This window comes from Passer domesticus, chromosome 18 (genome assembly GCF_036417665.1).
Source record: "Passer domesticus isolate bPasDom1 chromosome 18, bPasDom1.hap1, whole genome shotgun sequence".
Taxonomy (NCBI): Eukaryota; Metazoa; Chordata; class Aves; order Passeriformes; family Passeridae; genus Passer; species Passer domesticus.
Window position 1 is genome coordinate 11,387,627 of NC_087491.1, and position 13,563 is coordinate 11,401,189.

The window sequence follows — 13,563 nt, forward strand, 5'->3', positions numbered from 1 at the left end:
TGGAGGAGGTGAGCCACGCTCCTCCTGGCTCTGGGGTGGGACATTCCCGGGCTGTGCCCACCCAGGCCAGCACCCCTGCTCCCCCTCTGCCCCCCTTGCTGGCCACAGCACCTGCAAGTTCTGTGGCTCCACACGGAGCTGTAGATGGTTCCAGGCACGGTGTAAATCCAGGGCAGCCTCATCAGCTCAGCAGCAGATTGCAGTTTGTTGATGAGAACATACGCTGGCCCTGCCTATTCCCAGGGATTTGACCTCAGCTTAGCATCTGTCAGGATGAGGAAAAGTGGTTTGGTGCAGGGGCATAGCAGCAGTTCAGAGGATGGGCAGCAGGGCGAGGGGATTGTTGGCTCTTCCCACTTGGATGACAGTTTTATATTCCATCAGAGGAAGAGAAAATATTTGTGGAAATCGGTGTTTTGAGAAATTAAATACAAGAACAAAATCTAAACCAGATCCAAACATTTTGCATTTTCATAGAAGAAAGTAAAATAAGAATTTTTGGGCTCTGCCCTGCAGATTTAACCCTGCAGAGCTGGGAACTGCAAAGCAATGCCGGTGGTGGTGAGTGGAAAAGGCAGAGCCTGGACTGGGAGTCAGGAGAAAGGAAAGTGTCTGTGCAACTCTGTTTATTTTAACTCAATCTACTTTACATCAACACAGGCTCTTAGTGTGTCTGAGTAGTTTTAACTCTTCCTGTGATCAGTACAGGCTAATGGCCTAAAATGTAGGTTTAGACATTAAGAATGGAGAAAAATTGCAGGTGAGACAGGCACAGGTTACCTCAGGGAGTTAACTGAGACCAGGCTGGGTTGTGGGGAGCTCTCTGGTGACCCTGAACACCCATCACAAAGGAAAATCCTTCCAGGTTCTGTCTACAAAAATTCTGCACAACTGTGAGTGTAAAATAAAGTCATTTTTGCAATGATGATGAGCTGGGTTTAATTTGGTTAATAACTGAGGCAGTTAATCCTGTTCAGGCAAGGATCAAACCAGTTTCAGTGCATCTGTGTCAGTGCTTTGCATCTGTCTCACTAGATTGTTTTAAAATAGCTTGGCTAGAAAAGAAAGTTGCTTGTACTGTACAGCTCCTTAACTGGGGCTCACAGCTGCCCCTCCTCCTGCCTCCCTTCCCTTCCACAGGGGGAAGCTCTAGGTCAAGCTCCCCTCTGGCTCCCTTGTTTGGAAGATGAGGGTGGAGATATTCATGGGGAGAACTCATTCAGGAATCCCCATGTCACATGAAAAACATTAAAAGTGTTTCAGGCCAGGATGATTTCCTGGGTCTGACTGGCTGGCATTTCCAGGAATGGCTCTGCAGCTCCTTCTCCTTTTGCTGGCAGCCAGGCTCTGGGTCCCTTTGCCAGGATTTGTGCTGAGCTGTGGGCTGGGGGCTCGGGCAGGAGCAACAGGAGGCTCAGCAGGGCAGGTGGAGCCAAGGGGGGGCTGCAGCTCCCGGGTGAACTGCCAGCAGCAAAGCTGACACTCTGCTCATTGTCTTCTTTTAATTAATGCATTATTCAGCCAGGCTGAGACACTGCTCTTCTGAGGGCTGATTTAATCTGCAAGGCTTGTTGCCACCGTGGTCCTGCAGGTAGCAGGGTGCACAGACACTGCCATTCCCAGGCACATTCCCAGTGCAGAGCTCCCTTCCCTGGGGACAGCAGTCCTGGCTGCCTGCTGAAAGCCAAGCCAGGACTCTCATCTCCAGTGGCATGGGCAGTGTTTCCATCTTGGGAAGCCACCTCCACCCTGGTAACCCCAGCTGGCTCTTAGCAGACCCCAGCAGCTCTCACAGACTCCCTGATACCCCTGCCTGTGTCTGCAGCGGGGAAACTGAGGCACACAAAGGCAGAGCATCCACACCAACCCTGTGTGAGAAAAGACAAAACCTGGTTTTTTTCAGTCTGTACCTACTCCAGGTATCACTGTGATATTCTGTCAGCTCTTGCTGTACAGAGATTTATATGAAATCGTTTCTATTCCATTGAAGCAATTTTCAGAGATTAATTTTTGAGGGTATTAGCATTGATTCCTGAGCACACGTGCTTCCTCCTGCTGCCAGTGGTCCATATCCAGGGAAAGCTGCATTGTCTGAGCTGGAGGAAAGCTCACTTGCCCTAATTTATTGAAAAAATTAATTTTAGATTTAAAATGGGGTTTTCATTTATGAACCCCGCTCAATCTGTTCTTCACTCCTGAGTCTTCACCCTGACCTTTCCCTTATCTGAAATCCTCTGGGCTGTACACTGTGTTCATTAGTGAAACTTCCAGGAGGGAGCAGCAGGTGTGGGCTGTGGATAAGGACTGCATGCACGCTTGGCTCTGTGCTTATCCAGGTACCCTGGCAGCTCCTGGCTGTAATTTAATTTAGGGCAGTGCCAGGATTTGGACTTTTTAAAGAGTTTTTCACAGTTTGTAAGTTTTAATAACAATTTTTACATCAGCTCTGGAAGTAGCAGCCCTTGGCATTGCATGGAGAATGCAATAATGATACTTGCACTTAAAAAAATGAGCTGGAGAAGTGATGCAGTGCACCCCAGTAGTGCCAAGTTTAATCCCTGCTCGTGGAGTCTGGAATGGTCCAGGAGAGTCAGGATGGTCCAGCGAGGTCCCTGGGCTGACCTGGGTTTGGTGCAGAGCTGTGCCTCACTCTGCTCTGGGGGAAACAAAGGGGTCATTCCCAGAAAAGGCCGTAGAAAAAGAACCTCCCATCCAGCTGAAAAGAAGGCTCCCATGAGAATGATATGCTTTATATCCATCCCTAGAAGACACTAAAACCTATCTGGCTAAAAGGCAAATAGCAATTGGAAGAAATTAGCTTTATGTCCTGGTGCCAGCTATGGATTAAAAAACCACAAACAAACTTTAAAATGCTTTGAGCTTTTCTTCTTTAAGGGAAGTTCAGCAGCAGCAAAAGAATATTTTCCCAACTTTATTCTGATTATAAATTTTGCATTCTTTGGATATTGCTTTTTAAGAACATCATTTTGTTGAACATCATTCAGCCTCCAAAGTCAGCTCTTCCCTATTAAACTGAAGCCATTATACAGGCCAGTATGGTTAGACAGAAGGACAAATCACAGGAAAATGTAGTTTAGATGCTAAAACACCTATTTGTGTTTGTCAGGCTCAAAGTCATTCCCCACTGGTACCCCTCTGTAGTTTCAATTTGAAATTCAAAACTTGACTCCTGCAAATGCCTTGGCTCAAATTGTGGTTGAATGTTAAGTGGTGTCTCTGAAGCGAGACTAATCACACGGAATGATAGTGGATGTTTGCAGGAATGGGACCTCACAAAAAGGTTTAGAAAAATCTGCTGCTAATAACAATGTTCTGTTTTAAATAAAACCTGCAGAAGAGATGAGTGGCATCTCAATAAAGATAGGTTTCCTGTGGATTGGGATTACATTCCTAGAGGAAAGTCTAATGCTTATCCAGGAGAGCAGAAAAGTGAAGCTAATTATAAGCAGAAAGAGAAATTGGCCAGTCAGATGCACTGTGTGGGTGCTGTGAGAGGCAGAGTGAAATATTCTTTCAGTATAAACACTGTTGAAGCAGTGCCTCATTTTTCTGGGGTGCTCGAGTCAACTCTGCCCCATCACTGCAGCTCAGCTTTGGGGGTCAGGGCAGCAGGTGGAGAAGCAGCAATCAGTAACAGCCATGCAAACCCATGTATCATAGTGTTAATTGTGCTGGAATATGGGATTGTTCAAACTTCAGAAAACAAGTGCATTTATGACATCAGTGGCTATTTGAATTCAACTGTAAATTTGGAGTAGATGTGGGTAATCACAATCCCTTCCATTGCTAACTCCTTGAGGTTCTTAGGAAATTGTTTGTTTCCCAGTGATAGACAGCGTGGTCATAAAGCACAAAGCAGTGGCTTCACAGTCAATAAAAAGTGAGAGATATCTGGGTTTAATAGCTCTGAAAGGCAAACATGGCTGGAGTGTGGAAAGGGCTGGAGGCAAAGCTGTGACCATCCTCCTCTGCCCAGCCAAGGAAACAGAGTCAGCCAAGCCTGGCTGGGATCAGGGAGAAAATGTGACCCAAGAAAAGGGCACTAAAAATAACACAAATAATAACTGGGAATGGAAAACTTCCTCTAATAACCCATGGAAAAATACTCTACCTGCCCTGACTGGGCACAGTGGCTTTCCTTTCACAATTTGTTGAGCAGTGAGCAGGGTGGGTGGTGCTGGGATCCTGTCAGGAACAGGAGGTGTAAATGTGGAGAAGGGGTGGGGTGGAGGTCACACACAGTGCCTGGGGACAGTGCCAGCCCTGCAGGGGCAGTCACAGCTCTGGCTGTGCCATGCACCTCTGTATCACCTGCTGCACAGAGGGAGCAGCTGGCTGCAGGGAAACAACTCCTTGTGCACAGAGGAGTGAGCTACGAGCTCGCTGGAAGGAAGCTGGATAAACCCTGGCTTGGACAAAATGAGCTGAGACTTGGATGTGCAAGTTCTTCTCGGTGGCAGTAAATGCTCCCTGCAGCAGTGTTTGAACACTGAGTCAGTGGCATGTGGCTCCTCAGTGCCTGGCACTCCCTGGGGACGGGGACAGAGCAGTCCCCAAGGCCCTGGTCTGCAGAGTTTCAGTTTCTTTCTGCATCTCCTGAGCCACACAGGTGCTCAGTCCAGAGACCACAGAGAGGGAGAGGGCAAGGAATGGCCTGTGCATTCCAGATCTGCGTCCCAACAAGTTTGTGTTTTTATGACACCAGCCCAATCCCAGTGGGACAGGGGCACAGTGACACTCCCCATGTCACTTTGGGAAAACACAGTTATCATTTGCTGAGGTGAGTGTGGAGAATCAATGTGCAGCACAACAGTCCCACAGGCTACAAGGTCAAACATTACCTCATCCCTTGATGCCTGGCTCATTTCCCAGTCCTGCACAGACCAACCATCTGGAATTTCAGGTTTGGGACAGGGGGATTTCAACTGGGCAGTTCCCAGCACACCAAGCTCTTTCACTGGGTCCTGCTGGTCTTTGCTGCCATTGGAAGCTCTAGCAGAGCTGTGCAGGGTCCTTATGTCAGCTGGAGCTGCCACAGTTCCCAGCAGAGCCAGTGGGTTCAGTACCTCCTTCCAGAGCGTCCCAGGAGAGTGTCTGAATGTGCAACAGAGACTGTTCAGTGCTGGGCTGCAGGGAGAACCTGAACTCTCCCTCTCCCACTGCCTTGGGTCTGCCCCGCTCTCCACCCAGTGCAGGTGCGAAGGCTCGTTCCAAAGTTCAGCTTCTGCGTTTTCGTGCCTTGCCAGGGAGATAAAAGGGTTGGTAAAACTGTAACTTGACCTTAGCATTTCGCAGCAGCCGCTGAGATAAGCTGCTGAAGGAAATACAGAGAGCAAAACACGGATGGCTCTGGGGAAGGGGACCCCACAAGGCAAGAGCTCGGTGTGAGGAGCCACGAGCGGGGCTCGGGGCAGCCTGGCTGGCAGGCGGGAATGGCCCTGGATTGCTGACTGGCATCAAGGCTGGCAGGCACTGTAGTTTTGCTCTGCCACACGAAGGACCCTCGTACTGCTGCTGCTGCAGGTTTGAGAAGGAGAAGATTGACTGAAGCTGCCTGTTATTATTTTTGGCTACTCCAGCAATGTATCAAAAACCTGACGCTGGGTTGATGCTGGTGCCCTACTTTATAGAAGCCCTGAAAAGCAGATCAAGGACAGCGAGCTTGTCTCTCTGCATGGCATCTGCCAGCAAAGGGTGAGAAAACTTCAAACTGCTGGTGGGGGGAATGGGGGAGGCAAAAATGAGGCAAAATGTGCTAAATCCAGAGCGCTGTTTGCAGACTTCAAGGGAAAGGGGGTCTGCATGTCCTCCACTAAGGAGGGAAGGTGGGGCAGGCAGAGACTGGGGCGTTCTGCTGCCAGCGTGGCTGGTGAGCTGGTGCCATTGTCCCCAGTCACACTGGGGACCAGTTTGCTCTGGAAGGAAGAAGGGACCCCTCTGGCCTTAGGTGACCACGCTCCTTGTTAGCCAAGCCCAGTAATAATGCTGCTTCACGTTTTCTGGATGCTTTGGCAGTGAGAGGGTCATGGCCACCTCTCTGGCTGAGGAGGAGGCACGTAGGGCAGGCTGTGCAGAGTTAGTGTTGGAACTGGGCAGAGAACCTGCGAATTTTGACTGGTTTGTCGGTGCCGTGCACGCTGGCGCTGGCTGGAGGAATGGTCTGTCTGGGAATCCGGCTTGTGTGTCCCTGGAGGAGGCGAGACTTGTGCCTGCTGCCTCGGGCAGGACCTGCTCCTGTGACCTCCCGCTCTGAGACCTGCTTCCTTCTCCTGTGCTCTGGGGGAACCTCGACTATTCCTGTCACCTGGGGATGTTTATCGCTGTTGGCGTTTGCCCCTCCAAAGCTGACCAGCGTTTGCAGCCCAGGTCTCGGCTTTCTCCGCTGATCCGGAGCTGCCTCGCGTGAGCTGCTGGATTTGTGCTTTGCTGCAGACATGGACAGCAGCCTTTGAAAAGTGGAAGAGGAAGCAGCCATCAGTAAGAGGCAGGGGACAGTGCCATGTGGTGGTTTTTCATTTACTAGATAGTCCTACTTTGTTCTTGATGAGTAATGGAGGCATTTGAATACGCCAGGATGACAGCAGCAGTCTGGCTCTGGGAACGTGTCGGCGTGGGCTGGCTGAGGATGGTGGCAGTCGGGACAGTGGGACCATGCCGCGCAGCCCTTCCGTCTCCTCTCCGCTGCCTCACATCTCCTTTGCCGCTCACCTGCTGCCCCGGGCCCCGCGTTCCGTGAGGCCGCCCGGGCCCGAGCCCCGCGCCCCCGGAGCCCGCCGGGGAGCCCGGCCCGGAGCCCCCCGGTGAACGGGGCGCCGATGCGGGCGCGCTCGGCGCGGGGTGCGGACCATGGCTCACGCAGGGGCCGGCGGCTGCTGCTGCAGGCGCTACTCCCTGCTGTGGATCGCGCTGCTGCAAAGGTCAGTGACTCGGCTCTCCGAAACGGGAAAGGAATGCGGAGCGCGGCCGAGGGCAGGGACAGGCGGGCGGGCGGCGCCGTCCCTCCCCTCCCGGTGCCGGGCCCGGGGACGCGGCGGGGCCAGCGCTGCCCGGAGCAGCCCTGGCACGACCCGGGCTCCCGGAGAGCTGCGCTGTACCCCGGTTTATCGCAACAGAATGAGGGCGACGGGCGGGAGAGGCGGCATGAGACGAGGGGTGAGCGGCTCGGGGACCGCGGGGCGCTGCGGGGCGGCTCGGGGATACCCCGGGCGGCGGCGGAGAGCGAAGCGCACCCGCTGCCCCCCAAGGCGAGCCCGCGCTCCGGGGGCGGCGGGCCCGGGGCGCTCTGCCCAGCTACAGCGCAGCCAATGGGGCCGCGGCGGGGCGGAGCGGCGGGGCCGGCCCGGGGCGGGGGCCGGGGGCGGCGGGGCCGGGGGTCCCCGCCCGCGGTGGCGGCGGCGGGAGCGCGGCATGGCCCAGCCCGAGCGGGGCGGCGGCGCGGCGGCGGCGCGGCGGGGGCCGGGCCCTGCGGGTGAGTGCGGGGCCGTGCGGCCGTGCCCGGGGTGCGCGGGCAGCGCCAACTCCGCGCCCGGCCCCGCGCCCCGAGCGGCGGCTCCCGCACCGCGGCCGGGGCCGGGCGGGCCGGGGGCGGCGGGCGCGCAGCGGGGCCGGGGCGCGGGGCCCGCCGCGCTGGGAGCTCCGGCGCTGACAGCCGCTCCCGCCCGGCCCGGCCCGGCCCGACCGGGGATGGGCGGCCGCGCTCCGTCCCTCGTTCCGTGCGGCCGCGGTTTGTTTCCATCCTGGGCGGCGTTTCATCATCCGTGCCCGGGCTCGGCAGCCGCGCTGTGGAGATGGGCCTTGCGGCTCCATTTCCGTGTGCTTGGTCCAGGAGGACACATCCTGCCTCGCCTTTGCCGCCTTGTCCAGATTCCGCCTCCAGCCTGATGTTACGCAAAATTTCGGTGATAAAAATGAAACCCCTTATCCCCCTGCGGAAGGTGGTGATTCTGGGTGCAGCTGGGAGCACCCCGGGAGCTCTCCCGTGGGTGCTGGCAGGGAGCGGGGGCTCTGCCTCGGTCCCTGCGTCCCGGTTTTGCTTCTGCTGCCACGGACGTGCCCCAGGTGTTCGCTGAGGCCCTGCGGTCCCTGCTCGCTCCAGGGGCCGGTGCTGCGGGAATGACTTGTTCCCAGGGCTGTGCTGTGACTGGGGCTCCGGACTGGAGTGCTGGATCTGTCAGTGCTCTTTGCATCGGATGTCCCCAGACCTGGCACTGTTAGGCTGGTTTAGGCTGATGTGATAAAAGGGTTTTTTTGATGTGTTCATTTCTGTTGAAAGTGTCATGTTGATGCCATTATGCTTATGGGAAAGAGGCTCCTTGAAAACATTTTTGATGATTGAAATTAATGTGTATTTCTGATCATCCTGCTCCTGATGCCCTCTCCTCTTGCACGTCACAAATGCCATGGGTGTCCTTGCTGGTTGTCCTGTGCTGGGCTTGCAGGCTGCCCCTGACAAACTTTGCAGTGGCCCGTTGTTAAACAAATACCCATGCTTAGGTGAATGTCACAGGCTAAAATCATCCTTCAGGTTTGCTCTGGCAAAAACAGCGTTTGGAATCTGGTATGAGCTGACAGAGTCCTTTTGAATGTAATTAATCCTGCTGCCAGTTGAAACTGAGAACAGTCTGAAAACAAGGGCAGGCATTAATAAGTTTAATTACATGTCCTTTGTGTTGCTCAGGGAAGGTGTTGCATTAGTGAGGGCAACCTGTAACGCCAGGTTCCCATCCTGAGCCTGCTGAGCAGAGTTTCCCAGGCAGAGATCAGGGGAAGGGCAGGAGAAAGCTCAGGGCAGCAGAACATGGAGAAGGGTGTGCTGCTGCATGCTGAGACTTCATCCCCACGTCCTCTTCTACAGGAAAAAAAACGTTCTTCATCTTCTGGAAGCCTGCGAGTTCTCTTGTGTGCTGTTGGTGGTGGTTATTCCCATAACATCGCTTTCATATTTATTTGTTACATTGAAGCAGGACGAGGCGCAGGGGAGGAAGGGATGAGAACTCCCAGCAGTGGTGGGAGGTCAGTGGGAAGTTGGCCCCGGCGGGGGGGTCACACAGGCCCTGGGGAGAGCTGCTGTGGAGGAGTGGGAGGAAAATCAGAGCAGGCTGGGCCCTGCAGGGTGTAGTTCCAGAGTGAGCTGGCAGCAGCGAGGCTCAGGAGGGGCAGTGGCACAGGGCAGCTCCCGGGTGCAGCTGGCAGAGCGTGGTGGGTGATTTACTCCCATCTGCGACTGCTAAAATCCTTCTCCCATCTGATGTTGCAAATCAATTTGCTGGAGTTGTGCACTTTGTTCTCAGTCATAACAAACCCTAATCCCCGGGCTGGAGACAGATTTAGATTCTGTCTGTGCTGCGTGTGGATCTGCCGGGCTGTTCTGCTGCTCCTGGGCATGGAGGACCCCTGGAGGGGGTCAGGGCTGCCCTAGAGAACCTGCCCCAGCTGGGCACAGGAAAGAACTGTCAGCCTCCAAAGCTGCACACGGGGAATCTTTCCTGGCCAGGAGAAGTGTCACAGAGTCAAACGTAATTTGGGAGATCAAATCCTTCTGACGCTGGGGAAGCATGCACACTGCCAGCTCTGAGCTGCTGCCAGTGGGACTTCTTCAGCTTAGGGCCTGGACTTCCTTCAGAATTCCCCAATCTGCTCATGTTCTCAGAGCAGAACAGTAGGAGATTTAAGAAAGACTCTTCAATTTCCCCCCTCTTTGTTTCAGTGTTAAGTTCTGTGTCTGCTCCATCCCTTTGCAGCCACCCACCAGGTTCTCTGTTTGTTTCTGTCTCTCAGAAATAATCAGGAACGTTTTCATCACAAAACCACAGGAGCAGCAGCCGGGTGGTTTCAGGCAGGTGAGGCTCTGAAATGAGGACTGACAGAGTTGCCTCAGTGCAGCTCTGTTTGCTGCCTCCATTGCTCCAAACCCAGCCCTGGAGCTGGGTGAGGAGAGGATGGATTGCCTCTCCATCCTTGTTTTTGCAAATCTTCCCTGCAGTCTGCATGGTCCTGGTTGGATTTGGTGGCACTCAAGTGGCTGTGGAGGGCACAGGCAGAGGGGTTACATCCCTTCACGTAGTAATGTTTTATGACTTTTATTATTTAGCACAACAATCCTCTCTGATTGCTCTCGGGCAGCAGAGCTCTTTCTTTAATAACCAGAGACTGGCTGCTGCTCCGCAGGACTCGCCAGGTCAGTGCCGGTAGCAGTAATGTTATTTCTCTTTAGAACTAATGTGGTCTTTTATGAGATTTTTTCCTCCCCCCTTCATTTCAACTGAACTTTAGGCAAGTAAAAAGGGATTTTAAAAAGGCCCTTGGCAAAAAGAACTGAATGTGCTGTTTGGAAAGAGGGTTCCTGTTGTGAGATGGCTCTGGGCAGCTGGCCGTTCCCAGCATATTAAAACAAAGGTGTAGGATTGGAATTGGATCAGCTGATGTAAACTGGGACAGGACCTGGAGTACGCAGCGAGTTACTGGAGCAAGAGACTGGGCAGCCCCACAGGCAGCACCTTCACAGGGAGGGTAGGATGTGAGCAAAGGACCTCTGTCATCTTGGACGTGTGTGTGTTCACTGTCAGCAATGGTGTTCCAGCCCCTTTGCCTGTTCAGGGGGCTGATGGCCAGCACAGGTCTGCAGGGACTCAGCTGTCCCTGTCACTGTGGGTGCTGCTCTCAGGCTCAGGGGAGCAGCTTGTGGCCTTTCCCTTCCTGCTGGTGTGAGGGGAAGTCTGTGGGAGCAGCCATAGGGCCTGGCAAATGTTTTCCAGTAAATGGGCTCCTGCCACAGTGCCATGTCACCGAGGGACACGAGTGCTCTCTGCCCTGGGACAGGGATTAAAGTGAAAGCACCGTGTGCCCTTTGAAGGCAGGGCAGTGGAGCAGGGATGGGGCAGAGCCCTGGGAGGGGGGCTCTGCTCATCCTGCCCTGCCAGGGCTGCTCTGGCAGAGATCCTCATCCCTGCTGCTGAGATTTCCAGCAGCTCTAATTAATGACATCTCCCCACTTAGCCCTTGGTACACAGACAGATGCTGGGTTTTTAGGGCTGGTTTGAGACCTGCAGGCTCCCCCTGCACAGAGCAGCATCTGGTGAGAAATGTGTCTGCTGCTGACCTGGGCTGGATCCGAGCAGCCAGGAGGGAGGGAGAGACATCGTGGGAGCAGGTCCTGCTGAGGCAAGGACCTGACAAATGTCCTCCCTGAAATAGTCCCCTTCATTTTCGGATTCCCAGAGGCAGAGTGTGGAGGGATGTAAACACACATTTGCTGAATCTGGTGAGAGCATAGTATGTCCTGAGAAACTCCCCCTTGGTAATCCTTCAAACAGCACATCTGCACTCCCACCCGGGGCCATCCAGCTGCAGGAATTTTAAATGAAAAGTAGACTTGTTTTGTTTTAATTCTGTACAAAAATTCTTAGGCCAGCATGAGGCGATGCAACTCAGTGATGTACTGAGTCGTGGTTTATTTTATCAGTATTTTTATTTGTGTACATAAGAATGCAAGTCTCAGCTTGGTTATTTTCCTTTTCTAATTTCATCTGTAAAATATGGAAATAAGATTTACCAGAAATGCCTTGATTCTGAGCTTATCTGGGCTGGGTGAGAATCTGTACTGTCAGTTCCTGAGCTGCTGGATATTAGTTCTGCACTCAACATCCAGAGGTAACTTGATCTGACTGCCTGTATTAGAGTTCATTTCCAGTATCATTCAGAGGAAAAGGATAGGGACCCTTTTCTCTGAAAATAGTGTAAAATTGCCACAAAGTACTGGGAAATGGCTGTGCTGGGTTCCTAAAGATCAATTTACTCGCCACAGAGCTGTGGGGTGAGTGGGCAGCTGAGAGAATGGCTGATGGCCTGGAGAGCCTTGCTGGGAGCTCAGGGCCAACCCAGCAGGGCTGTCAGGGCTGCAGGTTGTCCCCTCTGAAACCCGTGCTGGTGGCTGTTGTGCAGATGTTTCACTGGTGTCACCACAGCTGGTCCTGGCTGGTGCCTGGGAGCACCTCGGGTGTCCTGGGGCAGCGTGTCCCCAGGCTGGGTGGCCCTGGGGAGGAGGTGGCACTGGCACCCAGAGCTGTCCATGGAGCAGCTGAGGCAGGAACCAGCCACAGGCAGTTCTGTTATCACCTGGGGCTTCATGCATGGCCTGAATCTTAATGGCAAATCTAGAGAAGCACCTGTTCATCTGCTGCTGCCCTTGATCTGAGAGTCTCCTTGGGCTGTTTTCTGGATCCAGCCTGGTGTGTGATTCACTGGAAGCGATGAATTTTGCATGCACTGTTGACATTTCTCTCTGCTTTGGTCAGCTTCATTCTGGAGAACAACAAAACCCAGCGCACACATCAGAGCAAGCTGGGAGTATACTGGGAGCATTGTTGTTTGGCTCATGAAAGAGCATGCTGAGAATATCACAAACTGCCCTTCTTGCTGTCCTCCCGTGCCTTTGGAGAAGGCACCACACCCCTTTGTAGACACTTGGTCTCTTTGGGAGCCCCCAAAGTGCTTGCCAGAGGTTTTAAAGGTCAGAGTTACCAGGACTGGAGCTCTGGCCCAGGAACATCTGACGTGGTGCATGCTATAGAGAAGGCAGCTGCTCCCTTTGCACTCCCTTGCCACTTCATGGGTTTGCTGTGTTTTCCCTGGGAGTACTTAACTATCTTTTTTTTTTTTTTTTTTTCCCTTGAGCTCTCTGGTTTTGCTTTAAGAGTTACAGCACCATTGATTGTATTGGCTGTCTCAAAAATGGTGCTGTGCTCACTGTCTGTGGGCTCCCTGCTGCTAAATGCTGCCAGTGGGACTCCAGAGCATTTAAATCAATCAATAGGACTATCACAGCCTTATTTTCCAACTGTCCCCATCCCAGGGATGTGTGACAATCAGAGAGAGCTCAGGAGCCCAAAGGTTGTTGGTGACAGGGTGCACATCCAGATGTGAGTGTTCTGGTGAGCTTCTGGCACCAGCAGAGCTCAGCACCAGGTGCTGCAGCCAGCTGGCCTCCAATGCACCCACACTGCTACACCCCACACCTGGGAATTGTCGTTTAGGAGCACCCCACACCTGGGAATTCTCGTTTAGGAGCACCCCACACCTGGGAATTCTCGTTTAGGAGCACCCCACACCTGGGAATTGTCGTTTAGGAGCACCCCACACCTGGGAAGTCTCATTTAGGAGCACCCCACACCTGGGAATTGTCGTTTAGCAGCACCCACACCTGGGAATTGTCGTTTAGGAGCACCCACACCTGGGAATTCTCATTTAGGAGCACCCCACACCTGGGAATTGTCCTTTAGGAGCACCCACACCTGGGAAGTCTCCTTTAGGAGCACCCCACACCTGGGAATTCTCGTTTAGGAGCACCCCACACCTGGGAATTCTTATTTAGGAGCACCCCACACCTGGGAATTGTCGTTTAGGAGCACCCACACCTGGGAATTCTCATTTAGGAGCACCCCACACCTGGGAAGTCTCATTTAGGAGCACCCCACACCTGGGAATTGTCGTTTAGGAGCACCCCACACCTGGGAATTGTCGTTTAGGAGCACCCCACACCTGGGA

The 13,563-nt window shown here is 53.5% G+C and overlaps 1 protein-coding gene across 12 annotated transcripts in view; it reads left to right on the top strand.

Annotated features, from left to right (window-relative positions):
- Positions 1-13,563, top strand: part of DAB2IP (DAB2 interacting protein) — a 159,903-nt gene that overhangs the window by 108,252 nt on the left and 38,088 nt on the right. Inside the window, exon 1 of one of the 12 annotated variants that reach the window (XM_064394031.1) lies at positions 5,414-5,715. The exons of 8 other annotated variants lie outside the window; for them this stretch is intronic. In XM_064394031.1, the coding sequence (XP_064250101.1) occupies positions 5,603-5,715 (113 nt within the window). In that variant the 5' untranslated portion in view covers positions 5,414-5,602. Of the gene's footprint in view, positions 1-5,413; positions 5,716-6,656; positions 6,939-7,041; positions 7,174-7,384; positions 7,490-13,563 lie in introns of those variants that run through there. 3 more of the 12 variants (XM_064394032.1, XM_064394034.1, XM_064394033.1) reach the window with 3 other exon arrangements.